This window comes from Coregonus clupeaformis, chromosome 18 (assembly GCF_020615455.1).
Source record: "Coregonus clupeaformis isolate EN_2021a chromosome 18, ASM2061545v1, whole genome shotgun sequence".
Lineage (NCBI taxonomy): Eukaryota > Metazoa > Chordata > Actinopteri > Salmoniformes > Salmonidae > Coregonus > Coregonus clupeaformis.
The window spans coordinates 22,142,210-22,162,218 of NC_059209.1; the positions used below are offsets into that span (position 1 = coordinate 22,142,210).

Here is a 20,009-nt window from a genome sequence, read left to right on the forward strand (position 1 = left end):
CTTTATTCGAAATGAGAAAGGTGTAATTTGCTTTGTTGTGGTTACAGAAAATGTTGAACTTATCCTAAAAAGTGTGAGCAGCCGGAGTGGCAGCGAGGGTCTGGACAACGACCAACCAGATTACGACAGCGTGGCCTCTGACGAGGACACGGATAAGGAGCCACCCTCGGGCAAGGACCGGACCAAGGTAACTAATGTGATCGCTTGGCACGCAAACCAAGTAAAGGGTTTCAGGTAGTACTTACTTGTTGTCCTGAAAATGAGCGCCTGCAGTCTGGACTCAGACAAGTCCTAAAGCCCACCCTCTGACTTTTCCCCCTACAGAGTCTGGACTCGGAACCGTCAGACGGGCCTGTCACGGTGCAGGAGTTCCTGGAGGTGAAGAACGCTCTGTCCGCCTCGGAGGCCAAGATCCAGCAGCTGATGAAGGTCAACAGCAACCTGAGCGACGAGCTGCGGCTGATGCAGAAAAAGGTACCGCCCACTGCAGAGATCCACCAATCAGATCACTAACACCGTTCGGTCCGTCCGCCACTCGGCCAATGAGACGGAGGGTTGGACTGGGGGGGTGGCACAGTGGTTGATCAGCCGAGCTCTGGTCCCTCCCCTCACGGTAACCTCCCTTCACACACTGTGGTTCTAATGAGGGTCCTAACCAGTAACCACCAGGCTGCTGGGAAGGTTCTCCTGCAAGGCAAGACTGCTCTCCATCTAGCTCCACTGTTTGGGCCAGCATGTTTCAGTCCATGTTCAGACAATGGCTTCTATAGCTTGACAAATTCTTGTTATATATATTTTTTAAAACTTGTGTTAAAGAGATGCATTCTTGCTCCACTCCACTCTATTGTGGAAAACGATATCCCTCCCAGTGTATCATACACTAAAAGCTGTGTAATTTCTTATGGTACGACTAACAGGCATGCTCAAGTAATCAGCATGACATCACTCGCACTGTGAGTTTCCCCTCCCCTCGTCGTTTCCATGGTGACTAACATAGTAAGCATAGCGTTGTTATTATTTTGTGTTCTATCTGTTTGATCCTGCATTATGATTTCAACAAGCTTATCAATTATAAGGGATGTTCTTCTTACACTTAATGTTAGCTCATCAGAATGCTCCTCTTGAAGGTGTGAGATAACACAGCTCTTATTGTTATACAGGTGCAGCATTTGCCTTGTCATTCGAAAACAGTCCAATGGTCCTCTGCTGTGGTTTTAAACAGAATCTTTACAGCTGATTGTTTCCTAACAACAAAGCTGTATTCATAAAGTGTCTCAGAGTAGGAGTGCTGATCTAGGATCAGGGCCCCTGTGTCCATTCATTCTAATCTTAAATGCCCAGGAGTACTGTCACTTCCCTATCCATATGACCCCTATGATTTATTATACTAAATCCTTAATGATTTAAAGCCACAATCCAGAGTGTGTGTTTCAGCCCAACAGCAGCCCCACCACTTGATTGGGAATAGACAAAACTATCATTGCCCCAATCAACAGCCTCTGTTCAACCTAAAAGGCATAAATGGTGACAAACGACCTTTAAAAGACAGCTCGAGTAACCTTAGAAATATAGGTTATGCCTTTACAAGGTGGTGAGCTAATTTTGTCGTGATTTGAATAGCTGTTGTTGCAGACTTACAGGCTCCATATCGTGCCTTTTGAAGCCCTTCTTTGTCCTGGGTCGTGAATCCTTAAAAAAACTAATGGCCGATTCGATAGTCTTTCTTAGCTGTCAGAGAACTTCCCCATTGCCCTCTCTGAACAAATAGCACAAACCATAGGGTTGGATAGAGGGCACCATTGAGATCTATCTATCGAGCTATCTGTCTATCGAGCTATCTGAACTGTTTGGCTTGCCTGCAACACTTTCTGCTTGCTCTTACCCCTTGCTTTTTGAGTGGAGTTTTCGGATGCCTAGCATGAGTAACACCAGGGGGGAAATGCTTAACAAGACGATGTTAAAAAGACATGAGTAGTAGCCTATAACATTGGCTCTGGCCTTAGCTTCGTACAGATGGATGCTGACAGTTCAACACCTGAAGTAAACATTTAGAGGTAGGGAAATGGGGCCCAATCCTAACTTCTGCTTTAGTCTAATTTTCACTTGGTCTCCTATTGACATCAATTCAAGTGAAATTCAACTTAAGTGAAAGTTAGGATTCGCCCTGTGGAGAATAAAGCATGCATTAAAGCTAGAAAACCAAATCACCTTGCTCTCTGATAAGAAAAGCGCCCTCTTAGTGTATTTGCTGACCCGTCTCTTCCAGCTGCAATCGCTGCAAAGTGAGAACACGTCTCTCAGGCGGCAGGGCCCAACCACCCATATCTATCAGGTCCCCATCAACAGCGGGTCAGAGTACACTGACCCTTCTTCCTCCAGCCCCTCGGCCATGAAGCGCCAGCAGTCAGCGCGTGCAGGTCGGCCCATGTCCATGTCTATTTATGAGACTGGCTCAGGCCTGAAGCCCTACCTCCCTAAGGGGGACACCCCCTACCCAGAGGAGGGTGTCCCCACCCTGCAACCCTTCCTCCCACCTCATGTAAGTAAAAATCCCGCATCCAGCCTCCTTTGCCATTTCCTCTCCCATTTTCACCTTCTAGTCTTCTTCTTCTCCTCCTCCTCCTCCTCTTTTCTCATTGTATCTGTTTCTGCAGTCCTTTTTTTCTCTGATTGTTCCATTTCCTTTCTGCTTTTACTGAAATCTGTTGTTCTTTGGTGTACCGGTAATGTTTGCCTGTAGCTATTATTTGGGACCTGGCAGTGATAATCAGCCAATACAATGCCAAGCACACAGGTCACACACACAGCCACGCTCAACTCAGTGTCTGCTCTGAATGGCTGCAGTCTCATAGGATTCTTCTCCGGGCTGTTGGTTTCGCCAGTGTTTATTGGGCCCGGTTCCAATGCCTTTAACATGCATCCTTCCTCTCTCTTCCTCCTTGAGATAATCACTGATCTATAAGTGAATGGATGTGTGAAACATTTCCACTATGTTGCTTTCACCAATGTTAATGTGTTAGATCAGTGATTTCCTCAAAGAAAAGGATGGGTGCATTTTAAGGTATTCAAAGTACTCTCTTGGAGTACTCTCTGTTCAAACATTTTCTCAGGTAGACAATAGGAAAGAAGTCATGATCCCACTTGTTATTTCAAGGTTGAATCTGAAATATTTTGAAGGTTTTCATGTAACTTCAAATAAGAATTAAACATCCCATTGAAATTTGTTCAGAGTGTTTATTTTATTCTGTCTGTGTGACTAGCAAGATCATTTATGGTTCTAAATCCAGGTGTATTGTCATTTCTCTTTAAACAAAGGGGAATTTTGTGTTTTTCTAATTGTAACGAATCACTTAGTTCTGGTACAGTATTTTAAGAGGGGCAATCCGGAATTGGTACATCTATTTGTCCTACACTGTCAGAACTCAAAGTGCAAGATGGTTTCACGCCGTTGTTTGTTGACAATGTAATTGTAAACAATAGTGTATAGCTTTAAAACATTGTTTAAACTATACCCTTTGACCTCATGGATGGTCTGTCCTTTCCTCTGTAGCTCGGTCTATCTGTTTGCATTTCTCCAGCCCCATCCCTCAGCTGTTCACCAAAACAGGTGGTGGGTGGTGCTTTGTTGTTTTTCGAATCCCGGATTGCCCCTTTCAGTGTCTATGGAAACAAATGTGTACTATGCCATACCAAATAATAAAATATGTTCATTGTCTAGATGTTTATTATGTTCAAGGTATGGGATTTGAGGTACAGTATGCTCAGATCCAACAAGGAATTGTAATGCAGTTATTTAAGTCTAATTCCTTGTCATACAGTCTCGTTCATAATCACAATTTATGGTGATTCTTACTATGGTTTTGTTTTCTTGAATGATTTTTTTATTTTATTTTAGTGCTCCCAAACCCTGTTATTTGCATGAAGTAGTTTGAACAAGACTTTGTTTTTGAGAGCACTAACTACTTTTTTTTAAACCCATTTTTGTTTCATTTCTTAAACATATTTTTGTTTTATATTTTTAAAACATATAATTTGAACCCCTTTCTAGACGGGAAGGGGCGCTTTTGTGACCTCTTCATCCCTCCCCTCCTTCCCATCCACCCTGTCCTGGTCTCGGGACGAAAGTGCTCTAAGGGTTAAGTACCTCCTAACTTGGTTCTTGCCTCTCGGGACGCAGCAAATCCACTGGGGGTAGCCCCTGTCCTCCTCCTCCCTCCCTCCCTCCCTACCTGTCCTGCTGTGCTGCATGAGCCATGGGCTGCCTTCCCTTCACCACAACCACTCATACATATCTCCACCATCACTGTCCTCATCCTCATGCCTGTTACAATCAGCTAGAAGGTTTTCAGTGTAGAGTCAAGATCACATACCCATCTCAATGCAAAGGTTTGCCTACCCTCCGTGAGACCAGCTGCCAGGTTAAGCAGTCAGCCTATTGAGATTTTTCACGTTTTTTTACATTTTCCCAAATTCCTCATGCTGTTAAACCAAAAAAGGCCTTGAGCTCCTTCCACCTCCAGAGCCAACATTTTGCTATACGTTTTGAAATGTATGACCTCTTTTCTCCATCTCTAATCAGCACACGGCTGTCGCACAGTGAGCTTCATCCAGCATGCCCTCCCTCCCCTCTAGTAACACCCAAACTCTCCAGTTATCCAGGAGTCTGTTCCTCGCTGAGACTGTGGACCTGTCCAGAAACAAACAACCCATAGCCCCTACCCCTAGACACTTTCTGAGATCTTGTGAAGATCTGAGAGGATTTAATAGGTTTAAGCAATGTGATAACAATTCCACCTAACCTATCAGAGGGCAAGGTGGAGCTATCACCATATTGCTCAAATCTTCTCAGATATCCACAAGTGTCTAGGGGGTAGGGGCTAGGGGTTGTTTCTGGACAGGGCCTTTGACTGACATATGCGCAGAACTGCAAGTCCAGTGGGAGTGAAATGAACAAAACACTTATACAAGCAAATCCCACTTTCAGCAGTTTGCTGTATTGTGTGTTTGTGAGGGGTTTGGCATCTTGCCCTGCAGACAGGAAGAGGATGTTGTATGAGCGGGTCTATTGGGCTAGGCTGGAAAGGGTATGTAACTGTACGGTATGTGGCTTGTGTCCCTCTCTGGGTGTTTGTCTCTGCTCCTTTCTTTTGAAATGCACCTCCTCTACATAGTTTCTCTTCTGTGCTGAAAGGGTGAGGGATCTGCGTGGATGTGACAATGCAGGGTCAGTGTTGTGCACCCAAAGCTTCCTATCTGATACTAGAGTAAAGCTCAAGCGATGTTATCCACCAGTCTCGTGACGCAGCACAAATGCTTACAGGCTGGATGGAGCACACAGTATTGCGTATTGAGTACAGCCGACTTTAGATGGACAAATACACATTTGTGAAGCAGTATCTCCATCAGCATTGTCTTAGCCAATTGACTTACGTTCAATTTGTGCCACACAATTGTCCATTGTCGCAGTGCTTTTTTCCCCCTAGACTTGTCAGCTTTTGACCCGAATTCATCGGAACCTTGATTCAATGTCATGAAAGTTATGACTCTTTAATGAAAGTCTTGGATCAGAGTTCTGGAAAATAATGGATCATGGTTCTGATGTAATTCAGTGGAGGTTGTTTTTTTTCTGTGTGATAGCTATCCAGTGATTTCTCTCTCCTCAAACATCCCTGACTTCATCTGTCTTGGCGTATGCCTTTAAAAAGGGGGGTTTGAAGCTTTTCCTGGACTATGCATTTGGCCCTTCATTCTTCGCCATGGCTCAGGCTACTACTGTGATGTTTTTAATATTGTCTACAAGTCTCCATCTTTTACACGCAGGAGTTCAAAGGTATTTGTAGACATTGAACCAGCCTAGCATCCCCACTTGGCATGGTACCAATCAATCAAATCAGCCATTCCATTTGCCAGTGTGGTTTCTGTCACAGTAGCTTATAGACATTGAACTTGCAATTTTTTGAACCCCGGATAACCTCTTTTTACTAACCCTGGCAATGAAATGTAAAAGGCTTCACTATGATTTTCTGTTTTGCTTCCAGGCTTTTGTTTGTTTGTTGACTCGTTCTCCATGTTGCTTTCCCATGGTTTTAGTTAATTTAATTTGTCACTGCCATACAACAATGTAAGTTGTTAGTAAAACTGTTTCAAAGTCACATTTCTGTCAGCTCCTATTTACGTTTAGGCCTAGAATATAATGCAATGGTTTGTATGATGCATTGCATTGAAATGGGGATTTTTATCTAGCATTCTATATCCATTTTCTGCTTGCATTATCATTGACATTTGTCCCTGTGACACATTTTGTTACTCTAGTTCTCTCTCCCTCTCATGTTAGGCCTCCAAGCTGGACAAGCAGAGCAGCATGCCAGACAGTGACTATGACAACACAAACAATGACTATGAGATGGAGGACTCTGGGTAGGAACACACACACACTTTGTCACTTTGAAGTTGCCACTGCTTTCTGTGTTGCACATCAGGTGGACAGTTAGGGCTGGATGTAGGGGTGCAGAGATTGTAGTAACATCCCGGATGACCCTGTCTCTACCCCCCTAGCAGTATGGGCAGGCGGGGGAGGCTGAGGAGCAGTGGTTGGCTGGGGGAGGGCAGCTCCATCCCTGAGCTGGACGACCTGGGGGCAGAGCCGGACCCAGCGCTTCCCAGCACTGAGGATGTCATCCGCAAGACGGAGCAGATCACCAAGAACATCCAGGAGCTGCTCCGCGCCGCGCAGGAGAACAAGCACGACAGGTGAGGAAGAAGTGGCGGGCCACAAGATCGAACACTGAAGCCAAATTAAATAGAGCTCTATGTTGTAACTATCTCTATGGAGATAAACTAGGCTTTTTCTGTGTTTCCTGAAAAGTTCCAGATAGTCACCCCCCTTTTGTTTTAACCGAATTCATTATTGCAGCTTCGCCTTTTCCCTTTTGTGTATTCATCAAAGTACTTCCACTTTCTAGATTCTTCTTGAGTTCCCCCACTGTCACTGTTTGTTTATTAAAGTTCTGCATTTTACAGTATGTCGTCTTGGTTCAGTGTTTTTTAATCCTCCCTATGATTTCACCTCTTCCACTTTTTCTGTGTTCTCCCCTCCTCCCTCCTCTCTTCTCCTGTCCTCTGTGCTGGCATTTCGTTCTTTCGGGGGGGGGTTGGTCTCTCCTCCCCTCCCCTATCCCATTCCTGTAAGCAGACCTTGTGAGCGTGTGCGCCGGCTCAGGCACAGTCTGGGCTGTTTCAGCACCCTGGTGCCCTGGGCTGAGAAGGCCCCCTCTCCCCTGCAGCCCCTCAGCCTGTGCTCCCCCGATCCTGCCGCCTGGTACTCTACTGGCCTCTGTCCCTGCCTCCCAGGCACACTGTCTCCTCCCTCTCTCTCACACACACCTTCTCTGTCTTTCCTGCCCCTGCTCTGTTGCCCAATTCCGATGACTGATTTCCTCCTTTGCTATGGTGTGTTGTCTGCTAGGCATTAGAGTGAAAGGCTAATCCTAATGAACGCTCACTCACCTACTCTCTTCATTTCTCCCGTTGCAAACATCAGTGCAAACACCACTACCTCAAAACTAGAAAACTCAGACAACCCATCAAAGGGCTAATGATATTCAAGGTACCCACGGTTTGTTTAATTGGTATTCCGTGTGTTTAGAGTAGAGCTGGAGCTAGTTGAATCCATAGTAGTCCATCACCAAGTACATCATGAATACAAGCAGTCTTATCAATTTTATAAGATCATTTCTGTATGTGTTTAGGTTAAGGAATGTAGTCTAATATCCAAATGCAATTATTATTTATTTATTTTTATTATTGTTTTGGCGTAGCTGATAGTTCATCACACATGATCAGCTCTGGTCCCTCACTCCTGTCTTTGAACCGTGAATTATAGCTTCGGTGCCACTGTTTCTGCTCTCTTGCCAACTCCATAGTGCAGAAACAGATTGGCACCCAGGCTACATTCATTATGGCAGCTGTTGTCTGACCATGTCAGAATGCAATATTTGGAATAGTATAATAGATTAACCAAGCACTAACCTGGGACTGCAGTTTGTTTTTCAGCATGTAGCTCTGCGAGTGTTGAATTGTATTTTGCCTCCCCTCTTCACCTAGACTAAAAACATGTTTTGAATAGTGTTGTTTTGGGATCGCAAGAGGTAACTTTTTATTGCAAGTTGTTTCGGCTTTTCTCCATGAAATAATGATGACATTAAGAGACTGATTGTCTTATTAACCACCATCCTCCTGATGCCTTTCCTCTTCCAGCTTTATACCCTGCTCCGAAAGAATATATGTGGCTGTGACGGAGATGGCCGCTCTCTTTTCCAAGGTAAGCTCACAAAACACTCCATGGTACCATCATCACTGACATGCAAAGGTATTTCAAAATGTTTTGCAACGGAAAATGAGTTTCTCTTCCGTGTGATGCCTAATGAACACAACCCAGGTCAGCTCACAGTCGCATGATGTGTTGAACCCCTTATTGGTTACCTGTAACCTCCTCATCTCACCTTGTGCTTTCCAGAGACCACGTTCGGAGATGGTGAGAGGCCCCCTGCGCCTGTTGACGTCCAGCGCCTTCCGGCTCCAGGGTGAGTGTCGGAAGGCATCGCCCCCCGAGGAAGGCCCAGGGCCCGACATGCAGCTGGTCACCCAGCAGGTTATCCAGTGTGCCTATGACATTGCCAAAGCTGCCAAGCAGCTCGTCACCATTACCACCAAGGAGAACAGCAACTGACCATCATGACCACCGTCTCAGGCCTTTTAGATACCCTAAGGCCCTGTAACGTCTCCATTTTGTTAATGTATTGTTCGTCCTTTAACTTTTCTGTTTAAAAAAATGCATTGTTTTACTGTGGCATTTTAAAAATCAGTGTTGGTGATATTTGCATGTAATTTTCTATTTAAATACAAATGTACAAAATGATAGAGTATAAATATTGGGACAAAAAGACTGAACTACAGCTATGGGAAATCATCCGGAGCTCTACTAACTGGAAGGGAGAAGCTGTTTGTCGTGAGCTACTACAGGAATCCACAGTACAGCCAAATACTGACAAGATGATTGCGCGTTCCAGGGAGATCCTTTGTCGCTAATGTGCAGTTTCCTAACCGCACTTCTTAATAGTTTTTTGTGGTTCTACATACTTCTAGATCCAGTATTTCTCTCTCACCAACGAAGAAGCCATGTTTTTTAGCTCCCTAACACCTATACCATCCTTCTTACAAAGGCCTTTCATCCATTTTGATGCTCCTTGTCGGAACCAGGGGTCTCAAACTGGCAGCCCCCAGGCCAAATGCGTCCCGCAAGCAAATGTAATGCGGTCCAGTATAGTATTCCACATGGTTAAGGATGTTGTGAAAGCTATGAATAAGCCATAAAGCCATTATCAGTGTCTAACAAACTTTACACACCTTGGAGCTACATAATATCATTATACTATAACCTAACTATGGAATTATAATGTATCATTTTAATAAAATTCCAGCAAGCGTAGGAAGGAATGTTGGGAGGAATGTAGGGCGATTTGGAACTGATGTTGAACCATTTCTCATCTGTGCACATATTTGTATCCCTGCAATGCCAATGTCTCCCCCGTCCAAGTGTAATCGCTTTCATTTCAAAATGCATCTACTAGAACTATCTATGCCTATTATTGCATTTCAACACTTGTTTGGGGGGAATAATGCTCTTTACCAGCAATGTGTTGTACTTGTATTGAGTTGTAGTGCTAAAAAAAAAAAAAAAAACTTTTTTTATAAGCTAATATGCTAGACACGGTCTTGTGTGCTAGAACAGTGTTAGTGCTGTGACAGTAGATAGATTTGCAGCGCAAATAATAATTTGCCCTCTTCCATGTGTTTTTGTGCTCCATTCTGTAATGCTGCTAGGTTTATATGAAATGTGCAACTATTTGGATAGGATTGTAGATATCCCCTGTACATATCTCCACTACAATTCTGCAAGTGGATGGTCGTCGTCATCAGCAGATGGTTCAGAGCTGTGTTATACTTGAAATGTGATCAAGGAAATGTCCCTCTGTGCTTGACTCTTGTTCTGAATGGACTTCAAACAGAGGTGTCAGTCATGCAGTTATCATAGCTGCAGTGGGGAAAAAAGCCTTATTTTTAAAATAAATGTAATTTATAATTGTAACCTCATGCCATGTCGTATTTGGCCACGTACTGTACAACCTTGTCTATGTGTACTATTTTGTGATGTACAACTTCCATGAGTGCAGAGAAACGTGCATTTGCACATGCCCTCCCCTCAGGTCCACTCACCTCCTGCATGAGCCTCTCCCTGGCTCTCCTCTCCTTCTCCCACACTGCCTCCCGCTTCTCCCAAACACGCTGGAACTTCTCCCTGACAGGACAGGACAAGACATTCAATTAACTTTGCAACACGAATGCAGATCTCCACCCCCTAGTCAGACCTAGACTGGCAGTGGGAGTCATGATAGTAGTGATACTACTAACCGGTACAGGACATCAAACTCTGCCTCCCACCCTCTCTCCAGCTGGAGTTGCTCCTCGATGACATGCTTCTTCCAGGCGACGTCCGCCACTGCCCTCTCACGCCACGTGCTCTCCAGCCGCTGGTTCTCCTGCTCCCCCTCCAGCCAGCAGGTTTGCCAGGATCCTGCAGTCCACCTCCTGGTGGACGACACAGGCATTGCAAGCAGAGGTCACTTTGGTGAAGGGGGATGATCCCATCGTGTCAATTCACATGCAGTTGAGCAGTTAAAAAAAACAAACAAGGGAACATACCAGCTGGGCTCTCCTCTTCAGTTGGGCACGATAATGGCGGGTCCAGAATTGCCTGAGGAAGGAAACAGTTTTATCCATAAGAACAACAGTTCATGGCCTTGTGGCAGTGTTTCAGTCCATCTGGTTAATTTATTGTCATCATCCTAGAACAAACTCTTCCAATGGGAGAGTCACTTACCCCATTTCAGATTTCTTGCAGCACTCCTCCACCTTCTTCCTCTCCTCCTTCCAGCTTCTCCACCTCCCAGTGCTGGGACAGCAGGGCCTCCTGCTCCTTCTTCAGAGGGCTTGCCTGGAAAACAGAGACAACATAGCTACTGTAGCGATGCTAACCAAACACCTAGCGACCTCACTAAGAGTGTTCAGATCTCTGTGTAACGGCTAAGGGTTGGGTGACAGTTCAATGTCCGGGGTTCAATGTGACCTCTGACTTCGCTACATTGGTGTCAGAAGAAGGATGACATCGAGAATATGTTCCAAGCGTTCAGTGTGAGAAACTTTAAGGGGTAGTCTTCGACAGCATATCCCAACGTAGGAGCAAGGTCAAGGGACTTGTTAGAGTGAAATGTGGGACTGGACGAGCTTTCTGAAGACGGGTTGTGTGTATACACGTATAAGTACAACACCTAGCGACCTTGTCAAGAGGTCTAGGCATAGCAGGTAATGTGTTGGACTGACAGTCGCAGTGACCTGGTTAGAGGCAACCCTCCGAATTTGCCAGAGTACATTTCCTGCAGTAATATTATGCAAATCCTTTCTGGGCCCATTGTCACCTGGTTGTGATTCTACATTGCATAAAGAAGCTCAACAGGAGTAGGCCTGAAGTGGAGACATAATTGTCTGATAAATTATTTATACATGGCTAAATCTTTAATGGGGACCAGATAATTGTAGGCCTTTGTCATCTGTATCTGCTAAATCAAGGATTTAGAAGAAAATGGACCAGAAGTAAAAGGTTTTATCTTCCTTTCTCTGTGAAACGTCTATCAGTGCACAATGAGTTCAATTTGAATATAGTATGCTCATTTTATTCTAATTGTATTGTTGATCACTAGATAATTGCAGGAATACCTACATCACAAGTCCTTTTCCATGGCCACATGAGCGAGCATCATCCATCTTCTGACACCAATGCTGCAAACAACAGGGGCGTATTAATTAAGTCGATTCTGATGCAAAACGTTTCTTAAACAGAACTAAACAGGGAGGGAGCTATCTGAATTTGTCCAATATAAACTCTTGTTTTAGTTGCAACTGTTTGGCTAATGATTACACCCCCGGATAGATTCCACCTGACCATATAATGATGTCCCTCACTAAAAAGTACCTAGCTCCCTGACCAGCTCCCAGCATTTAAAAAAGGCAGCTTTTACAAGTTGCATAGACTACTATTACATCATGTACTACATGTTGAGACGTTGTTCTGCTGTCAGATAGAGAGCTATGCAAAATTCCATGTAGTGTTTTGACCTGCCTCTCTCACATGATTGGTGCACTGCTTCCCACCTATTTAAATGGGCATTCTGATTCTGCGTGGTGAGCTTCTGTGCTTTCCAGGCAGCTTTCAGACCAGAGAGGGGCGTACACCGTGGGAGAGGCTCATGAACTCACTTCGGTGCCAGTTCCGGGTTTTACAAATCACTTCACTGGTCGCTGTTATTGTCAGAGGGTTTGTGTATAGTGTTAACGATGGCTCTTCTTATGGAGCACCAATTTAAACAGCTTCCAGCCGATAAACAAGTGGAAACTAGATCATTCTTGGAGTCGGTGTCGTATCTTCCGCCATTCTTTGGTAAGTAATTAGCTTGCAAACTATGATTTGAGTTTGCTACATGAATTCTAGCCACAGCCTATGCATGGACGACCACCCAAATCGCTTGCTATTTTGTTGCAATAAACGAACCGTTACTTTGTTGCAACAAACAATATATTGTCCATTAAGCAACACCATTTACTACAGCCCGTCATGGATGAAGACAGAATTTATGATCATACTCTTGTGGTTAGCCATCAACTTGTCATAGGCAAATATTTTTCTCTCAATATTTTGTATGCATGCAAGAGTAGTGTTATCAACATTTGATTGACTTGAGAATACCAGGAGTGAGGAGAAGCATTCCTATATGTAGAAAACGGACATAAATTAGCTTCATAGTCTGATTTGCCTGTGGGATTGTTTTGCTTTTGGAATTTAAGAATGTGAGAATCTGTCAAAACACCTCTGTCAATCCCAAGCAATTAAATGCCACAAGGGACAATCTTTTTTGGATCGTATGACTCTTTATCAAGCAGTCAACAAACCTTTTGCATTAATAATGTAATTCACTGGCCTCGATTTGAAGTTGTTAAAATTGATTAGCGCGGTGTTGAGTTCCCCTTGGCCATTCACTGGCTATGTAGCCCACTGGGGCATCATTGTGTGGCTGCATCCTGTATTAATATGCCAAAGATACTCTATTGAATTGGGCATGTGAAACCCCTGAAAAGACCCAAGTCTGGTGTTGATATTAACATATTTCCATTTCGTTCTCATTGACCCAACTGACCTAATAATTCCTTAGCCAACTTTCCTTTTGACCTTATCAACTCAAGAAACTGGATAAGTGTTTGTATGGTTTCATTTGTTTCCTCTGTTTCGAATTTAGTGTCTTTATGATATACTCACAGTCACAACTCAATTATACATAACTGCTACATTGAGTTGTGACCAGCCTATATAATGTTGTCATTCCAAAGCTCTTGGAGGATATGCCTAGGATCTTCTCTTTGTTTTTCCACCAACCTTTAACTCAGTTGTATATTTACATTTGATGTTGTTAGGCTTCAAAGATAATACAATTGATGACCTCTGCTTTTATCACATAGCCTGGACCTTCCAATGCAACCGCACAAGCACAAAAGTATTATGTGGAAGCAATTGAGAGAAAGGGGTTTCATTGTATGGGTGGAAGCCGAGAGATGGGCATCTTTGGTGGTAATCATTTGTAAGTCGCTCTGGATAAGAGCGTCTGCTAAATGACTTAAATGTAATCATGAATGAATAACATTAAGGATAGATAGAGGCACGTCTATCTCTAAATGATAAGGACAAAGGTGGGGCTTCTCTGTAACTAGAGAAGACACCGGTACCACTAGCACAATGGACAGCACTCTGTCACAATAGCCTTCTGGGGCTGAGGGCTAACAGTTGTGTCAGTTGTTCTCCACTTTAAGCCGTGTGTGGTCGGAATGTTGGTTGTCCACTGGGCTACCCCAAATGACTGGCCAGGACCCCTTTTTATGTAGTTATGTAAATGGTGGTGATAGTTGCTTGGCCAAATCTCCTAATAGATAAGGCTAAGCGAAGAAAGGCATTGTTACAAACTGTTGGAAGTATTTAAACGGAATGCACATAGGTAGGTTGCTATACAGAACTAGCCTATACCTTGCTATGAAGAAGAAAAAACTGTTTGAAAATGTTGGTCCTGTTTGAGATCTCACCAAGGTTCAAAGAGACAGATGATGTTAGGATATATTTCCTTTTCCGGTTGCAGAGATAGGCCTAGGGCCAATGATGGGACGCATTGGATTAGACCCATTGGATTTGGCATGATACTAGGACCTACTTAAAGTTTTATGAGTCTCTCTGGTGCTTTCAGAAATCTGTCAGGTGCTCGGAGCAGAGTGAATTATTTAGCATTTTGTTGATTTTAAAGTTCAATAAGAGTTTGCTGTCGACCTACCATTTTGTATCAAAAGCATTTAAAAACATGATCAGGATGCAGCTCAGAATGCTCATATACTCTATTTGTCTCAACCCTGTGTTTTTTTCTAGTTCTAATGAAAAAGCTTTGTTTTGCGAATGTATGCCTCTCACAAAAGTATTTGACAGAGCATAGCGGCTTATTAGGCCACATTGTTAATCTTCAAGGGACATGGCCCATCGACGCTACAGGTAGTCCTCTTTCTCTGTCTCTCTGTCTTTCTCTGGGTCGTTCCACCTCAAAAAGCACACCCACCATCTCAGATTGTTCTGAAATAATTTCTGTTATTAGAAACAGATAAGATTAGCATTCCTGCAAGATCATTTTGTTGAAATATAATTTCAGCTAACTAAGCAAATTGATTGCATCCAAATTGACCATTTTAATTTATAGGATTCATATAATATTCAATAAATATAGTACCAAGCATCTGATTTGGACCAAACTTTTTTCTAACAATGAGTTAGACACCCCACGCCAATCCCACCGCAACAGCGAGTATATAGTATCAGTATATAGTATGGAGCTGCCCCTCAGAGTATTCTTTGTTTCTTCATCCATGTAATGTATTCCCAGTAAATTTGGTGATGTTTATTTTCCATATTTCAGAGAAATGTGTCTGTGAAGTTGTTAGGTTTATGTCCCATCCTACATCCTGATATTACCAAGTTCTGACCACTACATGGTGCTGTTCCTGCTAATAGGTGAAACAAGTTTGAAGATTCCCCCGCTTTCAATGTTAAAGGGATAGTAAACCCAAATTACAAAATGACATTGGTTTCCTTACCCTGTAAGCAGTCTATTGACAAGGTATGACAGCAACCCATGCTTTGGTTTTGATTCAACTGCTAACTTTTTAGCAATTGTGGCACAAATCCAATGCAAATCAATGGTACCTATATTAGCATTTTCACACCATGTTTAAGCATCCTAAATTGTATCTAAACATTGATTGTTTATCTCAATGATGTTACTTATAGATGATTTGGATATGAAGTGTGAAAATGCTAATATAGGTACCATTGACTTGCATTGGATTTGTGCCACAAATACTAAAAAGTTAGCATTTGAAACAGTGGCCAGGTAAACAAAACCAAAGCATGGGTTGCTGTCATACCTTGTCATTTAAAAAATGATCACCTAATAGCAGGAACAGCACCATCTAGTGGTCAGAACCTGGGAATATCAGGATGAAGAATGGGACATTTACCTAACAACTTCAATTACTAATTTCTCTGAACGGGGGGGGACTCACCAAATTCACTGGGAATACATTACTTAGGATGAAGAAACAATACTTCGACCCGCAGCTCCATACTACTTTTCAGACATAGAGATACTGCATCCTCTTGTTGGGATTGGTTTCAGCAAAATAGTTTTGCAGGAATGCTGACATGTGAATTGTGCAGGATGTTATTTCTCCAGTACTGGCAAACATGGTATTTTGACATCTCTCGACAGACTGCCTTGGCTCTACTGTGTTTGCTCCAATTAAAGCAGACATTGTAGGGAACATCACAGTAAGTAGCCTACAGCAACATTTTCATATGGTCAAAGTGCAAACTGGTAACCTTAGATCCATAAGGAAACAAACAACTATGTTACTGTACTATCCCTGTTTAGACAATCAAAGCGGTTTATGACAGCAACCCTAGCAGGTTCAAGACCCTCCAAAAAATCCTGGAGGCAGAGAAGGAGATGCATGGAGCAGACTGGCCCAAAGTGGGAGCCACCCTGGCACTTATGTGGCTAAAGAGGTCAGATAACTTTGTATTTTTGGAACTAGAGTCGGTAACATTTTACTTAAAGCCTACAGCTGTAATGCATTATGATGCAGTTATAATGCATTATAAGACTTGTCATGAGCATACGATCCCCTTATAACATCTCGGCGTCATCTCATAATGATTCTAATAAGTACCAGCCGTTTTGATTTAGTTGAAATTTCGATAGAGGGATATTTATATCATCCTTATTATAAGACATTATAAAGCCTAAAATCTGCTTATAATAATAATAATAAAGCGATCTACCTAATCGCTTTATTATAAAGCGTTCTACCTGAAGGTTAGATAATAGCGATCTAACTGAAGGTTCTCAGTGTTACCCTTGAGTCTGTCTACTTAGATACACTGTATGTTGGTCCACATTTGTACCATCTGTCTGATATGTGATTTGTTTGTTTCCTTGTTCATCATTGACCAGGGGACTCCGGTTCATCCAGGTCCTGCTGCAGAGTCTGGTGGATGGGGAGAAGGACGAAAACAACCCCAACCTCATCCGGGTCAATTGCACCAAAGCCTATGAGCTGGCCCTGAAGAAGTACCATGGTTGGCTGGTGCAGAAGCTCTTCAAGGTAAGCGCTCTCACCAGAGCATGATTGCTTTAGATTACTGCTTGATTACACAGCTTCTCCGTTGCCATTTCAACTGTGCAAGTGTAGCTTATTTGAGCTTGATTGGTAGTTAGTTCGTTGTGCTAGTAGCGGCCATCGTTTAAGTGATGTCACCTTCCCTGAGGTCTAAAAGTCAACTTTGTTTATGATTCTGACTAGTCTGCATTTTGAACTGACTTTACTTGAATGTCTTCCGCTGTAGGCAGCTGTTTTCGCAGCTCCCTACAAGGTGGATTTCCTGAAGGCACTGTCCAAGGGGCGTATGGTCAAGGAAGAGGACTGCCTGGCCAAAATCCGACAGTTTCTAGTCAACTTTACTGCCGCTAATGATACCATCTATGAGATGTACACCAAGATGAATGCCGAGCTAGATTACACCGTGTGACCACGCCAGATAACTCCCCATTCCCTCAATGATCTGCCCCCCATTGGGACAATTACAAGCAGTGAGTTGCAATGGTTTCCTACAGGTTCGTGTGTGTGTGTGTGTGTGTGTGTGTGTGTGTGTGTGTGTGTTAGATCCGGTGTTGTGTCACACATCCAGTCTGTGCTCTTTTTAAGATCTCCTTTGAGTGCATTTGCTTGCCGCTCTTAATCAGTATGTTTATCTGTCAACTTTGTTGTGGTCTATTTTCAATGCCTCAAACTTTCTTACAGGGAATAGCTTTCAATAGGACCCGAGTCTTTACATGGCGATTTGTGTTTGATTGTTATCAGGGTCAGGTTCACTAGGCACGAAATGAAAGAAAACGTACCGAAACCGGGAGGAACTACCTGGACTCATTTTTGTTTTCCACTGCGAACTGTTTTAAAACATTTGCCATTGCTTGCCCCAATGAACATGACCCAGTTTCATATAACAAAACTGCAGATGCATCTGGACTGTCGAAAGTATAGTCTATAAACATTTCAGTCAACTGTCATTTATTTTCCCTGAAAAATATATATTTTTAGAATTACCGTAATTATAAATTCATCTTACCCAAGTAACTTGGGTATTATTATTTTGTGTAGGTACTTTTCATTGAGTTTATTAAACACAACTGCATAGCGGGCAGTTTCATTGTACTGTATAGTACCATTTTAAAACTACTAACAGTAGAGATGGAGGAAATTATTGTTTTAGTAATTGCTATTTGGTAATTGTTTGCAGTCACACGAGTAACCTATGCACTTTGAGAATGTTTAGAGGATTGTGGTAAATGAATAATCAAAACCAAAAATAGAATTATGTATTCTCTCATGATATTTGAATAATAACATACAAATATATTTGTATTTTATATTAATGAACCTTTTAACTCTGCTGGTATGTAATGTCATTTATTGATTCTATCTACTTGAAAACGTAATATTTTTCAATTTCTTATTTGTTTACATGTTATAATTTTCTGACTTTGATAATGCAACTCTGTATCATTAGGACAGTAAATATACATTTTGTGTTATTTATGTGTTATTTATTCTTGGTTAATTCTCGATCCTAGGAGGTGATTCCATTGGTACATCAACGTGATTACTGAGTGATTGTATGTTATCAAATATATTGTGTTATTGATTAGTATCTTATATAATCATACAAATGTCATCTTACATAATCACATCATCTTGGAACTCAAAACCAAATCTCTCTTGTGACAAGACTGTTTCCGCAAGATACTAGTATTTATATGGTCAATGCACCTGCAAGAGTAAACACTGTTAAGTTAAAGTGGATGATTTGTTTTATATGTTCAAGATTCAAATAAGTGAGTGTTAATGTGTTGTGGAAAAATAAAGCCATTTGTTAGAAAGGAAATGTTTTATAACCATTACTTGATGAGTGACATTGAAATCAATCCATGGTGACATTTCATTTTAGGCTGTTTAATAAATATGATTAATTGTGAGATTATATCATGATGCAGTGTTCAATATGAATAGTAAACCAGGTTCATTTGAAGTGTGCTTTGTAATTGGAGTGGGTGATTCAAGCCATAGACTATTGCCTTCTAATATTGTTAACCTAACTGTGCCTTCTTCTAGTGACACAGGAGAGAGGGTGAACTCTCACTATCTTTGTCTTCATCCAACAGTGCAAGTTTACTGAATGGCTGCCTCTTGAGTTAGGTCATGTTCATTAGGCACCAAACGGAAGAAATGCATGTTTTCCATTCCGGTTGCAAAACGTTTTATTACGATGTGTCCTAATGAATACAACCCTTGTAGACAGTTTGTCTTGCTCCATCATGCTCCTTGTCATGTATCTTTGCTTGGTATTCCTCAGTTTCAATTCTGAATTTCTTCCTAGTACCATTTCATGTGCCTCAAGATAATCTTTGTGTAAGTTTGTTTGCACATTGACATACTCTGTCATTGCTGAAGAAAGTAGTGTAGCCTAATCTTATAAAATGAAGAATGTTTGGGTGAGATGTTTCCCTTTCCATGCAATAGGAATTTGTGTGGTTGCCTGGACATCAAAGAATGTAATAAGACACTATGGAATTATAGCAAATTTTAATCAACCATTAAATGCACTGAAAATTGATTGCTTATTTCAACATCTTTTCATTTTCTGGTTATGAAATTGTATTTATCTCTCTTAAAACGTTTGTGTGATGGAAAGGATTTAATTGCAGTGCATTCATTCTGCAAGATAATGAAAATTGTTTTCAACTAATATTGTAAACTAATATTTTCTCAATAAACAATGACCAATTGTTTGTAATTTCATATTGAATCGTGTCATTGTTATGACTGAATGTGTGCATATCAAATTGAATTTGTGTGTGTATTTTGTGAAATTCAATGGTGCATGGCAAACACTTCAGTTACAGTAGCCTAGGTTTACAGTATATTACACTGAACAAAAATATAAACGCAACATGTAAAGTGTTGGTCCCATGTTTCATGAGCTGAAATAAAAAATCCCAGACATTTTCCATACACACAAATGCTTATTTCTATCATATGTTGTGCACAAATGTGTTTACGTCCCTCTTAGTGAGCATTTCTCCTTTGCCAAGATAATCCATCCACCTGACAGGTGTGGCATATCAAAAAGCTGATTGAACAACATGATAATTACACAGGTGCACCTTGTACTGGAGACAATAAAAAGCCACTAAAAT

General features: G+C 42.0%; 2 protein-coding genes across 15 annotated transcripts in view; both read left to right on the forward strand.

The window, feature by feature from the left end:
• The window catches only part of LOC121550174 (ARF GTPase-activating protein GIT2), a 38,553-nt gene extending 28,406 nt beyond the window's left edge, over window positions 1-10,147 (forward strand). For 4 of the 14 annotated variants that reach the window (XM_041862282.2, XM_041862284.2, XM_041862285.2 and 1 more), the window contains 9 exons: window positions 48-187; window positions 325-474; window positions 2,267-2,539; window positions 4,049-4,135; window positions 6,335-6,417; window positions 6,556-6,750; window positions 7,193-7,318; window positions 8,257-8,320; window positions 8,516-10,147. In XM_041862282.2, the coding sequence (XP_041718216.1) occupies window positions 48-187; window positions 325-474; window positions 2,267-2,539; window positions 4,049-4,135; window positions 6,335-6,417; window positions 6,556-6,750; window positions 7,193-7,318; window positions 8,257-8,320; window positions 8,516-8,728 (1,331 nt within the window). In that variant the 3' untranslated portion in view covers window positions 8,729-10,147. The remainder of the gene's footprint in view (window positions 1-47; window positions 188-324; window positions 475-2,266; window positions 2,540-4,048; window positions 4,136-6,334; window positions 6,418-6,555; window positions 6,751-7,192; window positions 7,319-8,256; window positions 8,321-8,515) is intronic. The other 10 variants (XM_041862289.2, XM_041862290.2, XM_041862296.2 and 7 more) reach the window with 7 other exon arrangements.
• Window positions 10,148-12,357: 2,210 nt separating this feature from the next.
• On the forward strand, window positions 12,358-19,611 carry LOC121550549 (glycolipid transfer protein). The gene is made up of 5 exons (XM_041862856.2): window positions 12,358-12,553; window positions 15,966-16,024; window positions 16,128-16,261; window positions 16,710-16,860; window positions 17,102-19,611. Exons 1-5 carry the CDS (start codon window positions 12,451-12,453, stop codon window positions 17,282-17,284), a joined length of 630 nt encoding a protein of 209 aa, XP_041718790.1. The 5' UTR covers window positions 12,358-12,450; the 3' UTR covers window positions 17,285-19,611.
• Window positions 19,612-20,009: the final 398 nt, after the last annotated feature.

What these genes read in the sequence shown, in the direction of transcription:
- LOC121550549 (XM_041862856.2), top strand. Translation starts at nt 12,451, where the DNA reads ATGGCTCTTCTTATGGAGCACCAATTTAAACAGCTTCCAGCCGATAAA. An exon ending in GCACTTATGTGGCTAAAGAG is followed by an intron (nt 16,262 to 16,709) that starts GTCAGATAACTT and finishes ATCATTGACCAG; the next exon opens with GGGACTCCGGTTCATCCAGG. An exon ending in TGGTGCAGAAGCTCTTCAAG is followed by an intron (nt 16,861 to 17,101) that starts GTAAGCGCTCTC and finishes CTTCCGCTGTAG; the next exon opens with GCAGCTGTTTTCGCAGCTCC.